At 36.9% G+C, this 23,431-nt stretch overlaps 1 protein-coding gene across 1 annotated transcript; it reads right to left on the bottom strand.

Annotated features, from left to right (window-relative positions):
* Positions 1-8,216: 8,216 nt before the first annotated feature.
* Positions 8,217-18,288, bottom strand: LOC109209184 (aconitate hydratase, cytoplasmic-like). The gene is made up of 20 exons (XM_019372393.1): positions 17,934-18,288; positions 17,036-17,140; positions 16,490-16,650; positions 16,311-16,403; positions 15,595-15,780; positions 15,189-15,350; positions 14,285-14,429; positions 14,049-14,191; positions 13,909-13,965; positions 13,631-13,710; positions 13,468-13,543; positions 13,137-13,322; positions 12,989-13,056; positions 12,778-12,896; positions 12,568-12,689; positions 11,871-11,969; positions 11,304-11,783; positions 11,039-11,137; positions 10,707-10,949; positions 8,217-8,723 (listed from the first exon to the last, which is right to left on the bottom strand). The coding sequence occupies exons 1-20, from the start codon at positions 18,202-18,204 to the stop codon at positions 8,655-8,657; spliced, it is 2,964 nt and encodes a 987-aa protein (XP_019227938.1). The 5' UTR covers positions 18,205-18,288; the 3' UTR covers positions 8,217-8,654.
* Between the last annotated feature and the right edge of the window lie 5,143 nt (positions 18,289-23,431).

The following is a 23,431-nucleotide window of genomic DNA, read 5'->3' as shown; positions in this document are numbered from 1 at the left end:
GCCAGAGGGTCGAATGGCGTGAACCATAGATGCATCTATTATCCCGCTCGCAAATCATACATGCGACGCGGTCAAATATAAATAAAAAAAAATACCTTGCTCGCGAATCATACATGCGACGCAGGTACACATAGAAACACACATCCAAACAATCAATCAAGACTTTATCAGGGAACAATTACCCGGGAATAGACAACTTTTCTTTTATAGTGTATAGGACCTTAGGCTGGAAAGTCATCAGGTTAGCACTATATGTTGAAAGTCATCAGGTTATGATTTAATTACTAGGGAGTGGTGACCTAGGTTTAAAANGTTACAAGTACGGCAAGTAAAGCATATTTTGGGTCCTAGACTACCCGGACTTAAGCATAGTTATAGCTACGCACGGACTCTCGTAACCTCGTGTGTACGTAGCCCCCACAAATAGGAGAACATATTTTATAATTTCACCTATGGGGTTAGTTACCTCTTACAAGGTTAGAAAGGAGACTCACCTCGCTCCGGAGTTCCATAACCGGCTTCCAAGCCCTTCCGGCAACTCCGACCGATGCTCAACGCTCCAAAACTAGCCAATAATTATGCAAACCCATTAATATACGCTGGAATACTCATTATATTCCAATTTATAACAATTTCTAACCCCGATCGAAAAGTCGATAAAAATCACCCTCAGGCCCACGTGCCCGGATTCCGAAATTTTTTGAAGATCAAGTTTACCCATAACCTCACGAACTCAAATATATAATTTACTCTCAATTTCATGTCCAAAATCGTGGTCAAAATTCAAGAATACCAATTTCTAGGTTTTTTTCCTCAAAATCCCAAATTTCTATTACTTTCCATACTTTAATCAGTATCTAAATCATGTATTTAACTTATAATGAGTGGGAACAACTTACCTTGTGATACTTGAAGAATATATCCCCTTGAAGCTCTCCAAAATCGCCCAAACCAAATGGAAAATGGGAGAAAAATGGCCATTTCCCGTTTATAAAAACCACCTCTGCCCAGCGATCATTCCGCACATGCGGTACACCAGCCGCACCTGCGGAAATTACCATCACAGGTGTGGCCTCAACTAAACTCAGCCACGTCCGCTTCTACGGGCTAAATCCGCTCCTGCGGTCTTGCTTCTGCGGGAGCTACGTCGCACCTGCGCCCCCAGCCAAGCCCAGACCAATTCCACTTTTGGGACACCAAGGTCGCTTCTGCGGCTCCGCACCTGCGGTGCAAGCCTCGCAAGTGTGGTTACACCAGAAGGCAGCTGCTTCATTCCTTCTTAAATTCCAAGTTTGATCCGTTAGCCATCTGGAATCCACCCGAGGCCACCCCAGGACCCCGACCAATCATACCAACCAGTCCCAAAATATAATGCGGCTCTGCTCAAGGCCTCAAATCACATCAAACAACGTCAAAATTACGAATCACACCCCAATTCGAGCTTTATGAACTTTAGAACTTCAAACTTCTACATTCGATGCCGAAACCTCTCAAATCACGTTCGACTAACCTCAAATTTTTCACACAAGTCATATTCGATATTACGGACCAACTCCAACATCCGGAATCAGAATCCGACCCCGATATCAAAAAGTCTACTTCCGGTCAAACCTTTCAAAAACCTTCAAAAAAAATTCTAATTTTAGCCAAATGACTCCAAAATGATCTACAGACCTCCAAATCCACTTCCGTTCGCACTCCCAATACCAGAATCACCATGCGGAGCTATTCCCAGACTCGGAATGCCAAACGGACATCGATAACACTGAAATGCACTTCAACCCAAACTTATGAAATTCTTCCAAAATGCTAACTTCCACAATAGGCGCCGAAATGCTCCCGGGTCATCCGAAACCCGATCCGGATATACGCCCAAGTCCGAGATCATCGTACGAACCTGTTGGAACCTTCAAATCTTGATTTCGAGGTCATTTACTCAAAAATCCAATGTTAGTCAATTCTGCCAACTTAAAGCTTTCGAAATGAGAATTTTCTTTCTAAATCAACTCCGAACTTCCTGAAATTCAATTTCGACCACTCGTACAAGTCATAATACCTGATGTGAAGCTGCTCGTGGCCTCAAACTACTGAAAGACGCGCTAGAGCTCAAAATAACCAGCCGGGTCGTTACATATGACAAAGCCAATTTATTGTGAGTTGATGTATATTCTTTTGTAGCTATGAGAGGCAGGATATCATTGCCTTGCCTTTCATATCGTTTTCTCATGAGGTAAGGTCCATGTCCCCTCTATTGTACGTAATCTTTTTTTGCGGGAATAGACATGGTAGGGATCTCACTAAACCCCCCCAACACTTCAGGTAATGAGAACCTGGGTGTTTGGCTTTAATTTAAAAAAAAAAGGCATTGAAAAATTGTTTATTTTTGCTCTGGTTCCAAATTAAAAACAAAGATTGGGGTATCTTTGTTTTCCCTTCAAAAAGTACCTAAATACTCCAAGTCGTATACTAAGATAAAACATCTAAATACGCCTATAACATGCACATTTTATCACACTATTAGCCAAAGTACCAAAATAAGATTACGAGACACCAATTTTTAATTAGCATTTCACTCAAATCATGATTACGTAAAAGAAAAAACACACATATAGTTATGCAAATACGAAGATACAAACACACTCTTAGGCAATTTGTTCGAAGCTGCAACAATTGACGAATTCAACTCTTTAGTTCCCACCTCTGCCGTTGTTTTCTCTTTAAAATTCATATAGATTATAATTTCTATAAATTTCAAGTTATGTAATTTAGTAGTTTTTACTTTTTTCTAATATTGTATGATTTGTTGGCGATTTAGAGAACTTTTGGTGTACGGTTTCTTTCTTTGTAGAGGTAGTTAAATACGACCAATTTTCATAATTTTAAGGAGTTAAGATTTTTTGACTTTTTATTTTTATTTTATAACTCACATAAATAACAAAATATTTATGTTATTATTTTTAAAAAATAATTTTTATTAAAACAAGGTACACGCGCTTTGCGCGTACCCTGACACTAGAATATATATTTGTGCAAAAGTGGACTAGGTTAAAATAAACCCGTAACCAACACAGTAGATGCGCCTTGTAACGACCCGACCGCTCGTTTTGCTTTCTAGAACCCCGTTATCCTAAGTAAGACTTCCCGTATGTGATTTTACTGTTTTATGAGTTGCGGGGATGGTAGTTCGGGATTTGGAAGAGTTCGGGTTGAAATCGAAACACTTGGTTCCTTAAGGTTAGCTTGAAAGGCTAAGTTTGACTCCGGTTAATATTTTGAGTAAGCGACCTCGGAATGGGGATTTGACGGTTCCTATAGGTTTGTATGATGATTTTGGACTTTGGCGTATGTTCGGATCGGGTTTTGGATGATCCGGGAGCGTTTCGGTGCCTAATAGTGAAAGTTGGCATTCGAGTAAATTTCAGAAGTCTGGGTTGAAGTAGATTTTTACATACTAGACGTCCGCTTGGGATTTCGGGCCTGAAAATAGCTCAGTATGGTAATTTTGGACTTGGGAGCGCATCCGGAAGGGGATTCAGAGATCCATAGGTCATTTCGGGGTCAATTGGCGAAAGTTGGAAATTTGAAGTTTTTGGAAAGGCTGACGGAGGGTGGACCTTTTGATATTGGGTTCGGATTCCAGTTCCGGAAGTTGGAGTAGGTCCGTAATGTCATTTAAGACTTGCACGCAAAATTTGACGTCATTCCGAGGTGATTTGATAGGAATCAGACGCACGAAAGTGTTTTTAGGAATTTTTGAGTTCATGAGTTAATCCATGCATTTTGGCATCTGATTTATGGTTTTTGGTGTTATTTCAAGCTTACGATCGCGTGAGCAAGTTTATATGATGTTGTTAGACTTGTGTGCGTGTTTGGTGTGGAGCCCCGAGGGCTCGGGTGAGTTTCGGACGTTCGGAAAGATGAAAAACACACCAGTTTTCTGGTGTTTCTTGGCAGCAGTTGCAGGTCTCACAAATGCGAGAAATTTTTCGCAAATGCAAACCTCGTTTGCGAGAATAGCTTCGCAATTGCGAAGAAGCTCGACCTGGAGCAGTGTTCGCATTTGCGACCTCAGCAACTGAAGCCCAGGGTCCGCATTTGCGAGGTATTTGTCTCATTTGCGACCTTCACATTTACGAACCTGGTGTCGCAAATGCAACATCAGAGACCTGTGCCCAGCTCATTTAATGCAGGACTTAGACCATTTATCTCATTTCACTTCATCTCTTGGGCGATTTTTGGAGCTTTTGGAAGAGGTTTTTCACCTAGCACTTTGAGGTAAGAAGTTTCTACACAACATGAGTTAAATACATAGATTATGGTTAGATTAACATGTAGAAATTAGTGAAAATCAAGGGTTTAGATGAAAACCTAGGTTTTTGATAAAAATGAGATTTGACCACGAAAATGATTATGGAACTTAGTGAAAATCATATATTTATGTTCCTAAGGTTATGGGTAACAACTTTCTTAAAAAAAATTCGGAATCGGGGCACGTGGGCCCGGGGGTGAATTTTAGGAATCTTGCATTTAGGGTTGGGTAATCACTTTAATAATGGTGATATGAACGTTTGAACATAAATTGATTAATTTATATAATATCTGACTAGTTTCGAGTCATTTGGCACCACATTTGGAGGTTTGAGCACATTCTTGAACCGGGAAGTAGGCTTTGAGACGAGGTAAGTCTCCTTTCTAACCTTGTAAGAGGAAAATTTCCCCATAGGCAAATTAACTAGTGTGTGTGACTATTTGTGGGCGGCTACGTACGTACGAAGTGCCGAGAGTTCGTGCGTAGCTACTATTTATGCTAAAGTCCAGGTAGTCTAGGACCCATATCATGCTATACTTGAAATGATTGCGCCCTTACTTGTCAATTGGATTGCTTAATTCATAAATTCAAAAAAAAATGTTAAAGAACTCCAAAGGGGGTAAGTTTCACTTATTTGAGGTTGTGAATAGAACATTTGACTGTTAATGAAAAACTTGTGTTTCTTAAAGTGTTTTCTTATGGAGCGGGACGAGCGCCTCGGCAGGTTAAATATATGTATCTATGGTTCGCGTCGTTCGACCTTCGGCAGTGCACAGTTTAAATATTATTATGTTGGTTTGGGCCGTATGACCTCGATTATTTGCGCATGATAACTCTTGGGATTTTTCATAACTGATATTGCTTCAATGTTTGATAAAAGATAAATTTGGGATTTAATAATTGTGAAATACAGATATTTATCATCTTTGGTTGTTGAGTTCTAATACATTCCTTGTAATCCACGTGTAGTTATAAATTGACTTATTATCATTAGCCTTAGTAAGTGTCAAGTTGATCCCTCGTCATTACTTCTTCGAGGTTAGACTGGATACTTACTGGGTACATATTACTTTATGTACTCACGCTACACTTCTGCACTTAATTGTGCAGGATTTGAGGCAGGTGCATCTGGATACCCGTCCGACGCGCATACTTGGTCATGGTTCGAGATTTCACGTTGAGCTGCCCCTTCTAAGCCGTTCAGCAGCATACCGGAGTCTCTCTTTTGTTTGTTTCTGTCTATTCTATTTCAGACAGTAGTGTAGACATCTTTTGTATATTCTACTAGTTGCCCACATACTTGTGTCACTAGATCTTGGTACACATTAGTAGACTTGTGATTTTTGGGTTGTGTTCCTATGGTTATAAATATTTCTAGATGCTTTCATTTATTAACTTAAATCGGTATTCTCATTAACTCTTTTAAATTATGGAAAAATTACTACATGGGAAACTCATTAAAATGGGAAATCACTAGCTTGTTCACTGTTGGCTTGTCTTGCAACGGTGTTGGACGCCATCACGATCTGATATGGAGTTGGGTCGTGACACGCCTAATATCGATTATTCCACCGAATTCTTGCTACATCCCACCAATGCAGAAATAACTTCTTTGAGTTCAAAGAAGATTGCTCCAACTACTAAGGGAACCCAGTTTTTTCCGTTTTTGGAATGTGTTGATGAATAATAAGAATCTAATGCCTGATTTTTTTATATCTATCTATACTATATTAAAAGTACGAAGGCCCTTAACAAAATGTTGTTTGCCTTTTTTATCCCTTAGTAATTGGGTTTACCCCGGATAAAATAGTCAATTTTATTAATTTCCAAATATTTAGGATAATAAAATCAACTAAAATTTTGTTCATTAAATTATTCCTTATTTGAACTATATATGAAGTCCTAATATTTAGGACTCTAAAATTGATAAATATTCTTACCTTATATAAATCAACTAAATTTTCAAGTAAGTATTCCGTATTCACCAAATTGCATTTGGACATGCGAGGAAGAGTTCTAAACTTCCGATCCTACTGCAAGTTCCACCAAGTCCAACGTGAAGGGTGTGAATCATTATAATCAATTTGAGTGATTGGAAAGGTATAAAAGTTCCCATAGACACATAATTTAGTTCTGTAAGCTTTATTAAAATATAATTATATTGGGAATAATTTAGGTCCAAGGTGCAACTCTCATTAGGAATAATTTCTTTATCTATACTATATTAAAAATACGAAGTCCCTTAGCTTTTTAAAAAATAGAAGTCCACATTAGACAAAATAGTAATTTAAGTTATTTTCTAATATTTAGAATTTGAAATCAACTAAAAATTTATTTGTTAAATTGTTTCTTATTTGAACTATGTATAAAAAGTCCTAATATTTAGGATTTTAAAATTATTTTTTGAATAGCTTGATTTCCATAAATTATAAGTATAAAAGTGATTATTGAAACTTACATGTGAAAAGAGGAAAACACCTTAATTTAATAAAACACGTCCACAAATGCATGAGCGATCGCTCTAGGCATTAATGAGCAAATAAATTTCACGGTTCTCCTAAAAAGAACAGTTTACTTAGAGTCAATGTATGAAATATATAACTTAGATTAAGATGAGCAACTCAGAAAAACCATGTAAAATTAGTTATCTGTCAATCTACTTGTAATCGTAAATGCACTAAATCTCAAGCAAGTCAACTTTTTATTTTTTTTTAAAATTTGATTTTACATTTGGCAAAAATAGTATTTTATCATTTCTAATATTTAAGATTTTGAAATAGAAATAAAATTTAGCCTACGAAATTATTTTTTATTTAGACTATACTTAAGAATTCCTAACGTTTATGACTAAATCACTAAAATTTTATTTGTATAAATTCTTTTCTCATTGAAAAATTTAAAAATAAAATTCTTATTAGCTAAAATACAATTTACTTATTAAATGTTTTCTTGTTTGAACGAATATGTAGGATCTCCTAACATTTAATAATTTAAAATTAATTAATATTTCATCTTACATAAATTTTCTTAATTGAACACATTGAAAATAAAAGTTTAATTCGATAAATTATAAATACAATTGAATATTTAAAATTTGAGATGATTTAAAATAAAAGTTTCAAAATAATATCTATTTATTATACTATTAAAAAAGTACAAAATTTGAATACACAAAATATTTATCATCGATAAAATGTGAGTGAAATCAATTTGAGAAAAGGATAAAGAATGAAACTAAAGTGCATATAATGTTTTTAAACTTTTCATCTCTTTTGTTATAAAAGCAGCTTAAACCTCATTTTCTACATAAAATATCTATTTTAGAATCTTGATAAATTAAAATTAAATATTATTTTGCTTATTTTTCAGAAATGTGAAAAACTAATTGATTTGCTACAGGATTAAATTTAGCATAAAGTTTTTTTATACTCTATTTTATATCAACTGAAAGATAGCTCTTATTTCTGTTATAAAGATCGATTGTCCAAAATTTACAATTAATATGGTTATTTCCTTATACTCATTACTCACCTTTTTTAAAATTCATTATCTTCTTATGTAATTACATTATGAATGTAACATTTATGAAGAGATGTTAGGGGAAATATAACATCATAACATATTTATTTTTTGATACAATAAATTATTTATAATTACAAATACTATGTAACTAATCCAACTAAATTCATCATCTTTTGCATGTTCAAAGATATTGAATTTAACTATTCTGTCAATGTAAATTAATTTTTATTATAAACATATATTGCATTTATTTTAACTTCAATTGGTATTTTCAATAACTTTTTTTATCTTTTATACGTTTAATAATGATTGACGCGATGTACACGTGCAACACACGTACACCGACACTAGTATATACACTAGTATATATATTACGCTATAAAGCTGCAAAATACAAGCTCTTTGTGATAACATATCCCTTCCCTCTTACACACATCCTGTATTCAGTTTACCACAGGATATATACATAATAAATACAGTTATCATAAGTAGCTTGTGTTTTGCAGGATAAATACATAATAAAACATAACACATGCAGTTGCTATTTCTTGAAAATGGGACTAACTCCATCAGACGACTAACAAATAGAAATTTATTCCCAAAAAGAGATGGCGTGCTGCTATTCAATGCTAAAAGATTAGCTTGACAGTGCTTATCGAAGTAACAAAAATAACCTTGCCCAACAACAGGGACATTAAAAGTTTCAAATCCATTATTTCCTTATCACGCTTCGCCGTTGAGAAACTCTTTTTTTTCTTCTTTATCCTCTTTCCTCAGCTAAGCAGCTGTCTGATAAAGGTAGCTAAATAATCAATGCTATCATTCATTGCTGGATCAACTGTCGAATGACGTATGGGAGAATGCCTCCATGGTTGAAATAAGCCAATTCCACCTGTAAATGGAAATCAAAGCGCCAATACAAAGTTAAAGACCTAATATTAAGGAAGATCGAACAGGAGATCTCTACTATAGAGGAACATTCTCCTGTAAAAGCTTCATTAAATTTGAATGTGTGAAATACACGCAGGAGCATACCGAGACCATCTCTCAATTCGCATTCTTTGTGTTCTTCGAGTATATATAGCAGATGTTAAGAGACACAAGCTATTTGTAATTCTTAAAAGGATGATATACATTATCTTCTTTCTAGATCGTCATGAAACTTTCTTCTTCTATACTTTTATGTATGTTTTTACTTGCATCTCATTATGTCATTTGACTGTGGAGCAGCAATTGCAGATGCAGAAGTTGATTTCAACATCAGTACCAAGCATGCACCCAAAATATCTGCATGTAAAGATTATAACTAGTCTAATTCTGACATTCTTTTTTGCTGTGTCCTGTTAAAAGACATGTATGATTTTAGGTGCACAAGAGAAATTCAAAACCCTCCCGTAAATTTAACTTCAAGACACGAGTCAAAGACCAAATTACTTGTGTTAAAAAATAGTATTATGACCCTCAGGGGTTGGCCTGGTGGCAATAGACTTGAGTTTGGGGTTTGCTCCCTTTCAAGGTCTCAAGTTCGAAACCCACTGGGTGCAAACAATTTCTGAGGGCCATCGGATTGGGTAAAACCTGGATTAACCGTGGTGCACTTGCGGGAAACTCCTTGCCGAGGGCCTGTGCACCCCCGGGATTAGTCGGGGCTCTTAGAGACTCGGACACCCGGTGCAAATCAAAAAAAAAAAAAAATAGTACTATGATTTTAGGTGCTCAAGATAAATTCACAATACTTGTGTAAGTTTAACTTTGGAATACACAAGACCAACGTACTAGACAGTCATCCCCACTTTTAATCTTCTATACATTTTTGGCTGCAAAGGGGAGGGGAAGGTAAAAGGAGAGAGGAACTCATTTTTTACTTTTTCACATAAAATATTAATGATTCACGTTGGTTGTTTGGTATGGTTGGCATGACAAATAAAGACACGGGAGAAAGAACTATGGCAATGCGTTAGACATGTCTTATGCCTACATTATTTCATATACACTTCACACTTGATCCGTGTGGGAAACTCATATGAACAGGAATACACCTTCTAACAATCTACACTGGACTATCTGACAGTTGGTATTGACTTTTTCCATTAAACATTCATGGGGTTGGAAAAGCTTTTGGATAACCTCTATATTTACTTCCTTATCAAAAGTAAGGGTAAAACCTTATCACTCCTGTTCTTATTTCCCTGCCTCCGAGACTTTCCCCTCTCAACCCAACCAAATGTAATATAGCCCAGGCTTAACCCACAGTGAATACCAGGATAGGATAGGATAGGATGAGATGTAAAATAAGTACCTCATCTTAACAGCATGACACTTTCTCGATGAGAGACGGAATAAGGAGATAGTTTGAAGAGTTTTATGCGCATGCTGTAGTGTCTCAAACATCATGTACTATTAACATAGGTGGATTCCGGATTTTAATTTTATGGGTTCTAGACCACAACCCTTTTTGCTTACATATATTAACGTGAATTTTTTAACACAAATATGGGGTCTGGGACAAAGCTACTGGGTTTTGTAGATTCGCTCCTGCTACTTTATGAGAGAATCAATGTAATTATAACTTTTTATCAAATCATGTGTATCCAAGTTGGCATTTACAATATATTTAATTCCTCTTTTTATGCTCACTAAGTCGTTAACCCATTTTTCCCTCGTCTGGTCATGAGCCATTCCATGTTCTTTTTTTTCCTCTATTCATATTCTACAGTAGCACAGCTGTAATTATTCAATTTCAGATCCAGTAAAGTGTACAAGAAAGTCATATGAACAGTAACACCCTCTTGAAATTAAATTGTCAAATCAGCATCTTTCACACGATCAAATACCACGAGAAACTATACTAAAAACAATAGAAAGTGGAATATACCTCAGTGTCGAAGCGCACTATGCAAGTGAAAGATTTTCCAGTGTCTGTTCGTACAGTAACATCTTGACCTGGGCGGATCTCACTAATGTTTTTGGGGAGATCAATGGTATATCGCTCATGACCTGTCAACCCAAGCGTTTCTGCATCCTCACCAGCCTTGAAACATAGAGGCACAATTCCCATTCCTACCAAGTTGCTGCGGTGAATCCTCTCAAAGCTTTTAGCAATTACAGCTTTAACTCCCTATCAAACAGTTATTTTCATTAGAAAATCCTATATGATAGAAACAGGAAGAGATCAGCAAAAATCAAACAGAAATGTTGAAAACACACCAACAACATGGGGCCCTTAGCAGCCCAATCTCGGGAGCTTCCACTTCCATATTCGGCTCCAGCCAAGATTATAGTGTCTTGTCCAGCAGACTTGTATTTCTGTAAGTATCATGTATTAGGAAATGTTAGCATAACCTGACAAATCTCTGAAGCGTCAACTATGCTGTCACTAATTTTGAAATGCATTGGGGATTAATCTCAATGTCAACAGAATCTGTATAGGGAAGGCACAATAGTACATAAGCAAACATAAAAAGGGAAGTACCATTGCAGCATCAAACACAGAGAGTTTCTCTCCTGTGGGAATGTGAATTGTCTTTGGGCCAACTTCCCCATTTAACAGCTTGTTTACAATGCGGATGTTGGCGAAAGTACCCCTAGCCATTATTTCATCATTACCACGACGGCTACCATATGAGTTGAAGTCCCTGCGATCAACCCCCCGCTCAATAAGGTACTTAGCGGCAGGACTATCTTTGTGGATGCTTCCAGCTGGTGAAATGTGATCTGTGGTAATACTATCACCAAAGTTCAGCAAGCAATAAGCATCCTTCACACCGTGAGGCCCGGGAGGATCCATTGTCATATCCTTGAAATATGGTGGCTCGTGAATGTATGTAGAACTAGGCTCCCATGAGTAGAGCTTAGCAGCTGGTACTGATAATTGATTCCACATATTATTCCCCTTTGTAATAGCTTCATAGGTACTCTTGAACATGTCTGGCAATACGCTTGATTGAACAACCTAACAAGGAAAGATCACATGCTCAGTTTACTATTTTCTTCATCAATTGTAGGTATACAAGGACATATAAGTAAACTACATGCATACCTCAGCAATTTCTTCAGTTGATGGCCAAATATCCTTGAAGTAGACATTCTTACCATCATTTCCCACTCCAATTGGCTCTTTCTCAAAGTCAATATCAACCTACAAACATTTATAATTTTCAGTTAGTGTCCAACAGCATGGGCTGTATATGATGACATCATATGATGCACATCATACACTACAAACCTGATCTCTGCATGTCAGGACGAAACATTTAGCCATTGTGATTAATGGTCCAACTTATGTGAGATGCTCATGACAGGGACAGTGGCTGAGGTGGATCATTTAATAAAACATGCCAAAAGAGGGCTCTAATGTGTAAATACCAAAATTGTTCACCTTCAGGCTTTCACAATTCCTATTTGGCACCAACCTGGTTCCTTAAGTAGTTGCACTTAACACGATTTTCCAACAATACCTCATTTATCTTATATTTCCATCACTTTGACAGATTTTCTCAAACAAGGCTAGCTTGATAAAAACTCAGCATGTATTATTGTAACTAATATAAACTGACATTCCAAACTCAGCTTGTCTAATTTGACTATCTGGGTCGACATTTCCAATATCAGGATTTTTATCTTATATGTTCATTAGAAGTATGTCTTCACTACCTTTTTACATCTATAAAGTAGTATATAATATATGCCAGAAGCAAACCCCAGGATAAACAATAAAATTTTGTGCATTTACTTACAGTGCCAGCGAGTGCATAGGCAACCACCAAAGGAGGTGAAGCAAGGTAGTTTGCTCTCGTCAAGGGATGAACACGCCCCTCAAAGTTTCGATTTCCAGAGAGTACAGCAGCAGCAACAATGTCTACATATACAACAATAAGTCAAATAATCACCTGGAAGACAGACTAGACAATGCCACTGCTAAATAGAAGCAATCATAAGGAGTTTACCATTTTCTGATATAGCAGAAGCAACTGATTCATCCAAATCCCCCGAATTCCCAATACAAGTTGTGCAGCCATATCCAACAATATGGAAACCTTGCTGATTCAAATACTTCTGCAGCCCACTGTTTCACAACAAATACCACATTTTCACATATATAGTCAGCACAAATGGATGGATAAGTAGAAACTTCATCTGAGAAATTACAAAGAATACCTCTGGAGTAAATATTTTGTAACTACGCCGGAGCCAGGAGCAAGACTTGTTTTAACCCATGGCTTAATCTGGATATCAACAAGGAATGACATTAACAAAATATGAAGAAACCATTGAAGAAAAACAAGTATATAGGACCAAAACTGACATGTAGACCCAGATCGCAAGCCTTTTTTGCAACAAGGGCTGCTCCTAGCATAACACTGGGATTTGATGTATTAGTGCAACTTGTAATAGCTGCAATCACAACACTTCCATGCTTGAGCTCTGCATCTTGTCCATGGAAAGAAAACTTTACTACTTTTTCCTGTGCATCTTTTGGCACAGCAAATCCCTACAGTGAATAGAGCCAGCCAAATTAACATTTCCAATACTCAAAGGTTGACCTTGTAATTCAGTAGTCTTATATTAGTTTGAGTTGCAAAATCACATATCATGAGGAGAGTCAATGGTTAAAGTAGAACAGAGTAGTTGCTCACCTTGAATCCAACCTTATTATCAAGGCAAGAGTGCCAGTCAGACTTCATTTCTTTCAAAGGCACGCGGTCATGAGGTCTATCAAGGAAAAGGAAATATATATCACATGGTTGCAACAATGTTTCTCACATTTAATAAGTTGTTTACCAAAGGCAAAAAATATACCTTTTTGGCCCTGAGACACATGGCTCAACGTCAGCAAGGTCTAGGTGCAACGAAGCAGAGTACACTTTCTCATGTTGAGGCTGAAATCAGGAACGTGACAAGTTCTTTAGAAATTTGTAAAGAAAAAAAGACAACTTATATCTTGTGTTATCTTCTTTCTGCCTAGTGGAAAAAGAAGGATAATTATATCTAGCCAAATTCTTTTATTTATCCCCTAAAGAGAGATTTTTGTGCTTAATAAAAGACACTCGCAGCTGAGGGTAGCAAAGAAGACCAACCTCATTATAGTCGACAAACATATTATTCGCACGCAGATATGCTTCGATCATTTCCACCTAAAATTTTAGGGGTTAGAAAATATCAAAACAATTTACATCTCATCTTCAGGTGTAACGCTTGCAAGTATCTAAACACTTACTGTTTCGTCACTTCTCCCTGTTAGTTTCAGATACTGCAATGTAACATGATCTACAGGAAAGAAACCCATTGTAGCACCATATTCAGGAGACATGTTTGCAATGGTGGCTCTGTCAGCCAATGATAGTTCACTCATTCCATCACCTAAAGAAAAATAAAACACAGTCAAGTCTTTAGATAACCTATTCGCCATCTTGGAATTATTAGTAAGTAATTTGTCCGGTTTCCCATATTTACCATAGAATTCAACAAACTTCCCAACAACACCATGCTTCCTAAGCATTTGAGTGACTGTCAACACCAAGTCAGTGGCAGTTACACCACTGCGCAATTTTCCAGATAACTTGAACCCAACAACTCCAGGCAACACCATGCTCATTGGCTGTAAGTATCACGACAGTAGCATTAGGGAAAAAAGACCATTGAAAGTGAAAACTTCATCAGCATAAATATCATATGTTTAGTACAATTGGTGTGAATTAGACACAATTGGGCATCCTGATATTGTATTTAAAAGAAGAAAAGAAAGCTAAAGAACAAGCAAGCACGACAGAGCCACAAGAACGGGGTGTCTGTCTTCTCTTCGAGTCAAAGGGCACACATCACATGTTATTCGAAAGAGATAAACGAACACAAGAACGCATCAGCCTCCATTCCAGCTTGATGAAAACTTTAGGAATAGAGCTGACTATGTTCATGTAAAATTCTAAGTGAACTCACATTCCACCTTTGTAAAGAAAGATGAATGTGTAAACTTATCACGTCAAGACAAATGGTACGTATATATTTATTTACATATATACTTTGTGGACAGAGCTACCCGATACCTATACTGGTAGAAGGTAGCAAGTGCCCCATGGAACTGGTCGAGGTGCGGGCAAGCTGGCACAGACACCACGGGTATCAAAAAAAGAAAATAAAAAAGGGAGCACAATTTTCAGAACAGACCAAAATAAAAGGAGTTAGATTTGGGTCAAGGAGGACAACGAAAAATTGTTCATTGAAAGAAATAATATGAGGTCAGTTGATAAGCAAAAAGGAAAGCCTAACTTCCAAATACGTCACTAACTGAAGCACAGAAGAATATTCCAAATTTCAGCATAATACACAAACTTTCCTTATGGCATTCATGGTTACATACCTGACCAAGCATTGTAGCTTCTGCTTCAATACCTCCAACACCCCAGCCAGCAACTCCAAGCCCATCGATCATAGTGGTGTGGGAATCTGTTCCGACAACACTATCAGGATAGAGCAAGCCTTCCATGTTAAAGACGACTCTCCCGAGGTATTCAAGATTCACCTAACAAAATTATGGCACCAAAAACTATTATCAGTTCCGGAATATCTTCTTTCATGTTTCAGAGAGATAAATAAGGTTGTAAATCCAAGTGTGTCACTGTCAATGCATTGCCTCCACAGATGAAGGACAACAAATGGACACAATATAAGAAATGAAGCTTGAAAAGAGATACAGGCTAGCACAGATGTGACATTAAATATGCACAGCAGTACAACTGGCCCCTTTCAGTTTTCAGATACAATACCTGATGAACAATACCAGAACCTGGTGGAACAACAAGCATGTTGCGAAAAGCATTAGAACCCCACTTGAGAAAGGCGAATCTCTCCTTGTTCCTTTGGAATTCCAGTTCCATATTAGCCTGGACAGCATTTTCTGACCTTGCCACATCAACTTGAACTGAATGATCAATTACCAGATCTACCGGCACCTGAAAATATGCCCAATAAAAAAAGGATAAGATATTACCATGAAATGGAAATTATTCAAAGACCAATAGAAGAACTGACGATGAATCTTCAAGATACAGAAACCCAATAGAAGAACTGTCACAACCCACAGCGACCTGAATTTTCTTATTAGTAGGAACCATTGACCTCAAACTTATAATAATTAGTGATTGGACTAAGTCCTTGATTCATAAGCGTAAGAAAAAAACATTTCAATAATTATAATCCAAATTATAAAAGCCACGGCTGCATTATGTAGGTGCCGTTTGCTTCAAAAATATTGAAAAACCTGTTTTGGGAAAAAAAAAATCAATTTTTTGCAAAAACAATTTTTCAAACTAACAGCAAGAAAGACAGTTCTTCAAAAAATTGAATAAGATTTGGGTTGAACTCCTCTTCAAAATTTTGAAGGAAACACCACCTTAGTTGTTTCGACATCAACCATTGAAGGTGACTAACCACTGTTTAAGAGATTTTACCAACATCAGCTAAACTTAAAAGAAATGAATACCAATGGATTAATCTTGTCAGAATCGCTGCCAAGCTTGTTCATGGCATCACGCATGCAAGCAAGGTCCACAACAGCTGGTACACCAGTAAAATCCTGCAAAAAAACAGTTAAGATTTAAGCTGCTACATCTCGAATTGCATTTTTTCTTTTTTATTCAGAAACAGGCCAAAGGCCAGTACTTGCAGCAAGACTCGGGCTGGCTTAAACGGTATCTCCACTAGCTTCGGCGCAGTATTTTCCCAGTCAATAATCTTCTCAACATCCTCCTTTTTCACTTGAAAGTTGTCACAATTACGAATTGCTGATTCAAGAAGAATTCTAATAGAATATGGCAGCTTGTCTGTACAATGATGTAACCAAGAAAAAGTCAAAAATAAGAAAACATAGATTTACTGAGAGGACACAAGAATGTGAAATCAAGCACTTCAACAATGCAAAATATAAAAAGTCGTTAATTTGAAAAACTAAAGAAAGAAAAAGGAAGAAAAAGAAACTACCAATCCTCGAGAATGATACATCGAATGAATTAACCATAATTCTCAAATAAGGAATACATTACTCTAGTCATCAAAAAAAATTGCATTAATCTAGAAGTAAGATTTACAACAGGTGCCATTATATAGTACGACAAATTCAAGCAACGGAACAAGCTAGTTATTCACATCACGAACAGAAAAGCAGTTTATTATGTATATAAAAGAAACGTCAGGATCTGATGAAATTACCAATTCGGGGATCATTCAGAGCAGGTAGGCTATAGTACTTTCCGAATTCGCCACCTCCAGGCTTGGGAAGAACAGTAAGGATTTCCTTAAATGGGTTCTCTGCAGCTGAATCCATTGACACACAATATTAGATTCTTGATTTTCTTTTGGGATCAAGAGTCTTGTAAGTCATTCAGTGATAGCAACTTTTGACAATTATCAGAAACATTCTTAACCATTTAATAAGTACCCAACACAAAATACAAACGTTAAAAGAATAAATATCTTGAGTCAACTTCAACACCTGTCATTCAAATGTCCACTTACCTTGGTCTCATTGAAAAGTATTTCTAAATAAAAAAGACATTATTTGGTTCACACTTTTTCTATTTTAATAAAATCCAAAAGATTTAATTATTTCTAGCTTGTGGTGGATATATCCTTAACAAAAATAATTATCATGAGGATCCAGGGGCGGATGTAAAGTATGAGCTACGTTTCAGCCTTTGGCTCATAAACGATATATGTATTAAGAAATCTACTAAACATGTATAAATATAAAATCTCAAAGCCAGTAACTCAAATAATCAGTGGGTTCACTGCCATTCCGAACCGATAAAGTTCAAATCTTGGATCGTCCTTTGTGAGGATCCAATCTATAATGAAACAACAAAAGACTGAATATTCACAACAATCCAATGAATGTTCTTTTTTTACTTATACAACTTGGACTCAGGACATTAAATTAAGGCTGAATTAACAAACAATATTATGCTTAGGATTCATATATACATCGGAACAAAAATGAATGTATTGTTGGCGGAAAATCCGATGAAATGCTTTTTACAACGTTAACATATACATTTTTAGGAGGATAATCTCAGCAGCAAATTTAATGAAAACAGTGAATGACAATTACCCATGGTTGAGAGTTTTCGATGGAAATTGTTGGGAATAGGAGTAGTGGCAGTAGTTCTGATCTGAGCTTTCAAACTGATCGGAGATTTCCAATTCCACCGCAGCGATCGCACGGCGGAGGAGAAGCTCAAGGAACGGTGCTGCTGATTATAGAAAAAAGTAGAAGAAGAGCCACTAGGGCGATAATAAGCAGCAGAAGAAGAGGAAGAAATAGTAGAGATTGAAGAAGAGGAAAATCTCGGCTTGGAAAGAGCAGCAGAAGTGGTGTACATAACTATTCTCTATATATATTGGTATATAATGGGTATATACAGTATGATATTTTATTTGGGCAGATCAGATTCAAATAATAATGACAAGTTAGGTAGGTGGGGGCAAATGGGTATCGGTGGAAAGATGTTTTGGGTGGGTGGGGGAGGGGGGTTAACTGTTTGGGCTTTGGTAGTACCGTAGTAGTAGGGGTAGGCGTGTGGAGGCGGCCTAGGTTCGTGTGCCGTTTATTCTTGATCAAGAAAAACAGCGAAATTTGTTGTAAGAAAATATGGAAGAGCGAGACTCGTGAAGAGATGAGGATAAAGATGATTGATCGGGTTGCACGTCGCAACAAGTCTTAGTGTTGTATATATTATAGTATCGAGATACATGCCGCAACGATATAATGTTTGGACCGAAGAAGCCCATTCGAGTCTATATGATTGGCGGGGGAAAAAGAATACCAAATAGAATATTCGGACATCTTTGAAGTATATGAAAATTATTACTCCCTCTATTTCAATTTAGATAACATACTTAACTTATCTAAAGTCAATTTGATTACTTTAAATTAGATTAGTTCAACTCAATATTTTAAAATTAAAATTTTAGATATTCAAAAACTATACGAATAATACTATAAGTTACAATTTTTGTCACTTAAATATGATAAAAAAAAACTTTAAAATGTTGCTCAAACTTCACACAATTTGACTTTCAATAAGAAAAATGCGTCATCTAAATTGAAACAGAGGGAGTATATCCTTCTATACGAGATTATTTTTGTGTTATTTTGTTTGTTTTAATTTTTCATATAAAATAGTATAATAATTTAAGACCTAAAAGTGGCTTTGATACTTTTTCTTTTTTGCTAATAAGGTGACTTAGATTAGAAATTAAAAACATAACAGTTATAGTTATTACAAGCGTTCAAGTCTTCAAAACAGTCTTTATTAAAAATTGATAATACTGTGATATGAGTTTAGTAATGCTGTGATAACTTTGATTTTTTAACTCATACTTTCTTTTTCTTTTTCTTTTTCTTTCTCTTCTCTCTCATGCTCTCAGCGCACGTTAGATAAACGTACGCCGGCGTGGCCATGGGAAAGGGAGGGGTCGTGGGCGAGGAAGACCAAAACGAACACCTGTTATAACTTTTGGAAGTACAGTAAGCTCTAAGACGCAAGTGGGAAAGATGAATTCAACACAGGATCATGCAATGGTGACACCGGAGACGGAATTCGATAGCAAAGGAAATTGGCTCATCTTCGAGAGATACAGGGGTAAGTAAGAAGCTCAATCTCAGTGGTTCACCTTTAAATTACCAATTGGCTCAATAAGTAAAGGAAAATCATATGGGGAAAGCAATGGAATAGTACCCATTGACAACTCTATTGGGGGAAAGCAGTGGAACAGTTACATTGAAAACCCTAATTTAGAGAGAAGGAACAGTGAGGTCCCAAATCGAGAAAATACACCTGAGGAGGACAATTTGAACAAATATGAAAAGGTGAGTGCCAACGTAGGCACGAGTGGTAGTGAGAACTCCCAGGTTAAGGCTAATGAAACAGAACAACCTACTGTTGTTGTGGGATCCAAACCATGGGCAAGCCTTTTCCAACAGAATAGAGTCACAACTCATGGAATGGTATTGAGATACATCCCCCTCAAATTGTTGATGGGCAGCCAGTTGTTCAATTGGAATTGCAAGATGTGGAAAAAGAAGAGGAGAAACGGAGTTGTGCATTGATTGCCTACATCATTGGGAGTAATCCAAGATACAATGCAATGAAGAGATACATTGATCAATACTGGTTGGATGTTGCAGAACCGGTTTGCATGATGAGGGGTACTATGTCATCAAGTTTCAGTCAATGGAGAATATGCATAGAATCTTCTATGCTGGCCCTCACACTATTAGTAATAGACCAATCATCTTGAAGCCTTGGACGACTGATTTTGATCTGAGCAAGGAGTTTCTCACAGAAATTTCCTTATGGGTAGTCTTACATAATTTGCCAATGAGCTACTGGGAAAGTGAGTCGTTAAACAAAATAGCTAGTGCAATTGGGAAGCCACTGTTTGTAGATGGGTGCACTACAAAGCAAACAAGAATATCATATGCAAGAATGTTGATAGAGGCTAATGTGACTAAAACTCTACCAACAGAAGTCACTATCATGGACTCAAGAGACAAGAAATTTCAACAACAGTTGGTATATGAGTGGAAACCAGTGTATTGTGATAATGCCAATCTATTGGACACACATGTGCTAACCAGCAAGTCCCTAAACCACAACATGTAGAACAGCCTAGAAGAAGAAAAGAAGCCAGAAAAGTTACCTATGAATGGAGAACCAAGGGCCCTGTGGTGAATGCAGAGGTTGCTAAGGAAGAACAATCTCAGGCCCCAAATGTGCAACACTATACTCAAAGCAGTGACCAAAGGAAAGCCCAAAGGATTTGTCCAATCCCAGAAGCAAATACAACATTGAGGCAAGAGTCAGTGCAAAAATGGAAAGAAAAGGAAGTGGCCAACCCAGAAATGAACTTGACAAATTTTTCTATGCTACCAACTTCCACAAGCATAGCTGAGGTTTTGGTGACTAAAAGGGGTCATAGTGCAAGCATTTCCCTGCCTCATGATCGAGGAGGGGTTAAACAAACCAATTAATAACTTGGCTTTTCTGGAATTTCAGGGGTGTGAACAAGTGGTATAAGCAGAAAGAATTGAAGAACTACCTGAAAATTAATAATATTAGACTAATAGTATAGTAGAAACAAGAATGAAAGAGCATAATGCAAGAAAGGTTTGTTGTCATATTGCCCCTGGCTGGGGAACTCTTCATAATTACAATTATGTTGTCAATGGAAGAATATGGTTACTATGGGATTCAAGTTATTGTACAATTACCCTATTGAGAGTAGAAGCGCAACTAATTCAATTAAAGGGGTTGCTGATGATATTGATTAATTAGTGACAGTTGTGTATGGATACAATACTGTAGAAAAGAGAAAACACCTGTGGGAACAACTGGAGGAGATTGCACAGGGGATTGCCAAAATATGGCTTATTGGAGGAGATTTCAACTCAATTCTGTACTCACAGGACAGAATGTATGGAAATCCAGTTACTGCAGTAGAGACTTGAGACTATGCAAATTGTGTACAAACACTAGGTCTTAATGAATTGACTTGGGAAGGGGAATATTATACATGGTCTAATAATCAATCGAGAGATGACATGATATGGAGTAGAATTGACAGAATGTTTGGGAACTAGATTGGATGATGAATGGGGACACATTTTTACTGAGTATGGACTGCCTTATATCTCAGATCACTCTCCTATGTGTCTAAAGTTAACAATCAAACATTGGACTGGGAAAATACCTTTTAAGTTCTTCAATGTATGGGCAAATCATGAAGATTTCTTATCCATTGTAAAACAGGGATGGGGGCAAAGACTCAGCAGTAGGAAAATGTAAAATATCTGGTTGAAATTGAAGGCACTCAGACTTGTGCTAAGGAAGCTGAATAATGAGGAATTCAAGTTCATTAAGCAGAAGATAGAAAGAGTCAGAGCAGAGCTTACCATCATACAGGGCCTTATCTCTGCACAATGTACAGATGAGCTATTAGTGGAGGAGAGACAACTAATACAAAACCTTGATAAACGGGATTTAATGGAGGAAGGTGCTTTGAAACAAAAAGCTAGAGCAAAGTGGATCAAGCTAAGAGACTCAAATTCAAAGTATTTTGCAGCAGTTATAAAGGAAAGGCAAAAGAGGAAACAGATAATTGAGCTTACTTCTCTTAATGGAGACAAATTATTTGAACCTGAATATATCACTAATGAAATAGTGAGTTTTTATAAATCATTGAAGGGATTTGCAGCACACAGCCTACCAGCAATATAAACGGACATAATGCAGAAAGGGCCAATATTGTCGCAGCAACAGTGGATTATACTGTGTCAAGATGTCAGTGAAAAGAAGTGTATGATTGATTAATATCAATTGGTGATGACAAAGCCCCTGGAGTTGATGGATTCAATGCATATTTTTTCAAGAAGGCATGGAAGGTCATTCATCATGAAGTACAACAACTATTATGGATTTCTTTGCCACTGGGAAACTATACAAAGCAATCAATTGTATAGATACCACCTTAGTTCCCAAGACTGGAAAACCTAAAACAGTTAAAGAATTTAGACCAATTGCATGCTGCGGAATGCTTTATAAGATTATTTCCAAATCCTGGCTGCTAGAATTCAAGTTGTTATCTCTACTGTAAATAGTGAAGCACAAGCTGGCTTTATACCTGGTAGGAGGATATCTGATAATGTCATTTTAGCACATGAATTGGTCAAAGCCTATTCTAGGAAACACACCTCCCCCAGATGCATGATTAAGATAGATCTTCAGAAGGCCTATGACTCTGTGGAATGTCCCTATTTGAAACAGGTTATGAAAGAGCTAGGATTTCCTAAATTTTTCATCTCATGGGTTATGGAATGCATACAGACAGTCAATTATTCTGTCATAGGTAATGGAGAATATTCAATGCCATTCAATGTTGCCAAGGGCCTCAGACAAGGTGATCCAATGTCACCTTCTTTTTTTTGCAATTGCTATGGAATACTTGAGTAGAAGCTTACATGATCTTAAGACAAACAAAGAGTACAACTATCACCCCAGGTGGTCAAGGCTCAAGATTACTCACTTATATTTTGCTGATGACCTCTTGCTATTTGCTAGAGGGGATATGACGTCAGTTGCTGCAATAGCTCATAAATTCCTACAGTTTACAAAAGTATCTAGGCTACATGCTAACCAAAGTAAGAGTGCAGTATATTTTGGAGGAGTATCAACAACAGTGCAACAACAGGTCTTAGAGCACTTGGGTTTCAACAGCAGACCTACCTTTTAAGTATCTAGGAGTTCCTCTATCTACCAAGAAATTGAGTATCATGCAATTGCAACCTTTGACAGACAAGATGACATCAAAAATAACCTCTTGGACTGTAAAGAGGCTCTCCGATGCTGGCAGAATTCAGATAGTCCAAAGTATTTTGTTTGGAATATAAGCGTTCTAGGCTCAACTGTTTATTATTCCTTCCACGGTGATCAAGGTCATTAAAGGTATATGCAGATCGTATGTGTGGTCAGGTACCAATGTGATCACAAAGAAAGCTTTACTAGCATGGGATAAGGCGTGTCTACCCAAAGTAGGAGGTGGGCTAAA

The sequence above is a fragment of the Nicotiana attenuata genome, unplaced genomic scaffold, assembly GCF_001879085.1.
Source record: "Nicotiana attenuata strain UT unplaced genomic scaffold, NIATTr2, whole genome shotgun sequence".
Lineage (NCBI taxonomy): Eukaryota > Viridiplantae > Streptophyta > Magnoliopsida > Solanales > Solanaceae > Nicotiana > Nicotiana attenuata.
This window is presented reverse-complemented; position numbering and strand designations above follow the sequence as displayed.

Excerpts from the sequence above, each read along its gene's own strand:
- LOC109209184 (XM_019372393.1), bottom strand. The coding sequence starts at position 18,204 with ATGTACACCACTTCTGCTGCTCTTTCCAAGCCGAGATTTTCCTCTTCT. Across the intron at positions 16,404-16,489 it reads CAGCCCGAGTCTTGCTGCAA|GATTTTACTGGTGTACCAGC; the intron begins GTACTGGCCTTT and ends GTTTTTTTGCAG. Across the intron at positions 11,970-12,567 it reads CCTATGCACTCGCTGGCACT|GTTGATATTGACTTTGAGAA; the intron begins GTAAGTAAATGC and ends AAATGTTTGTAG.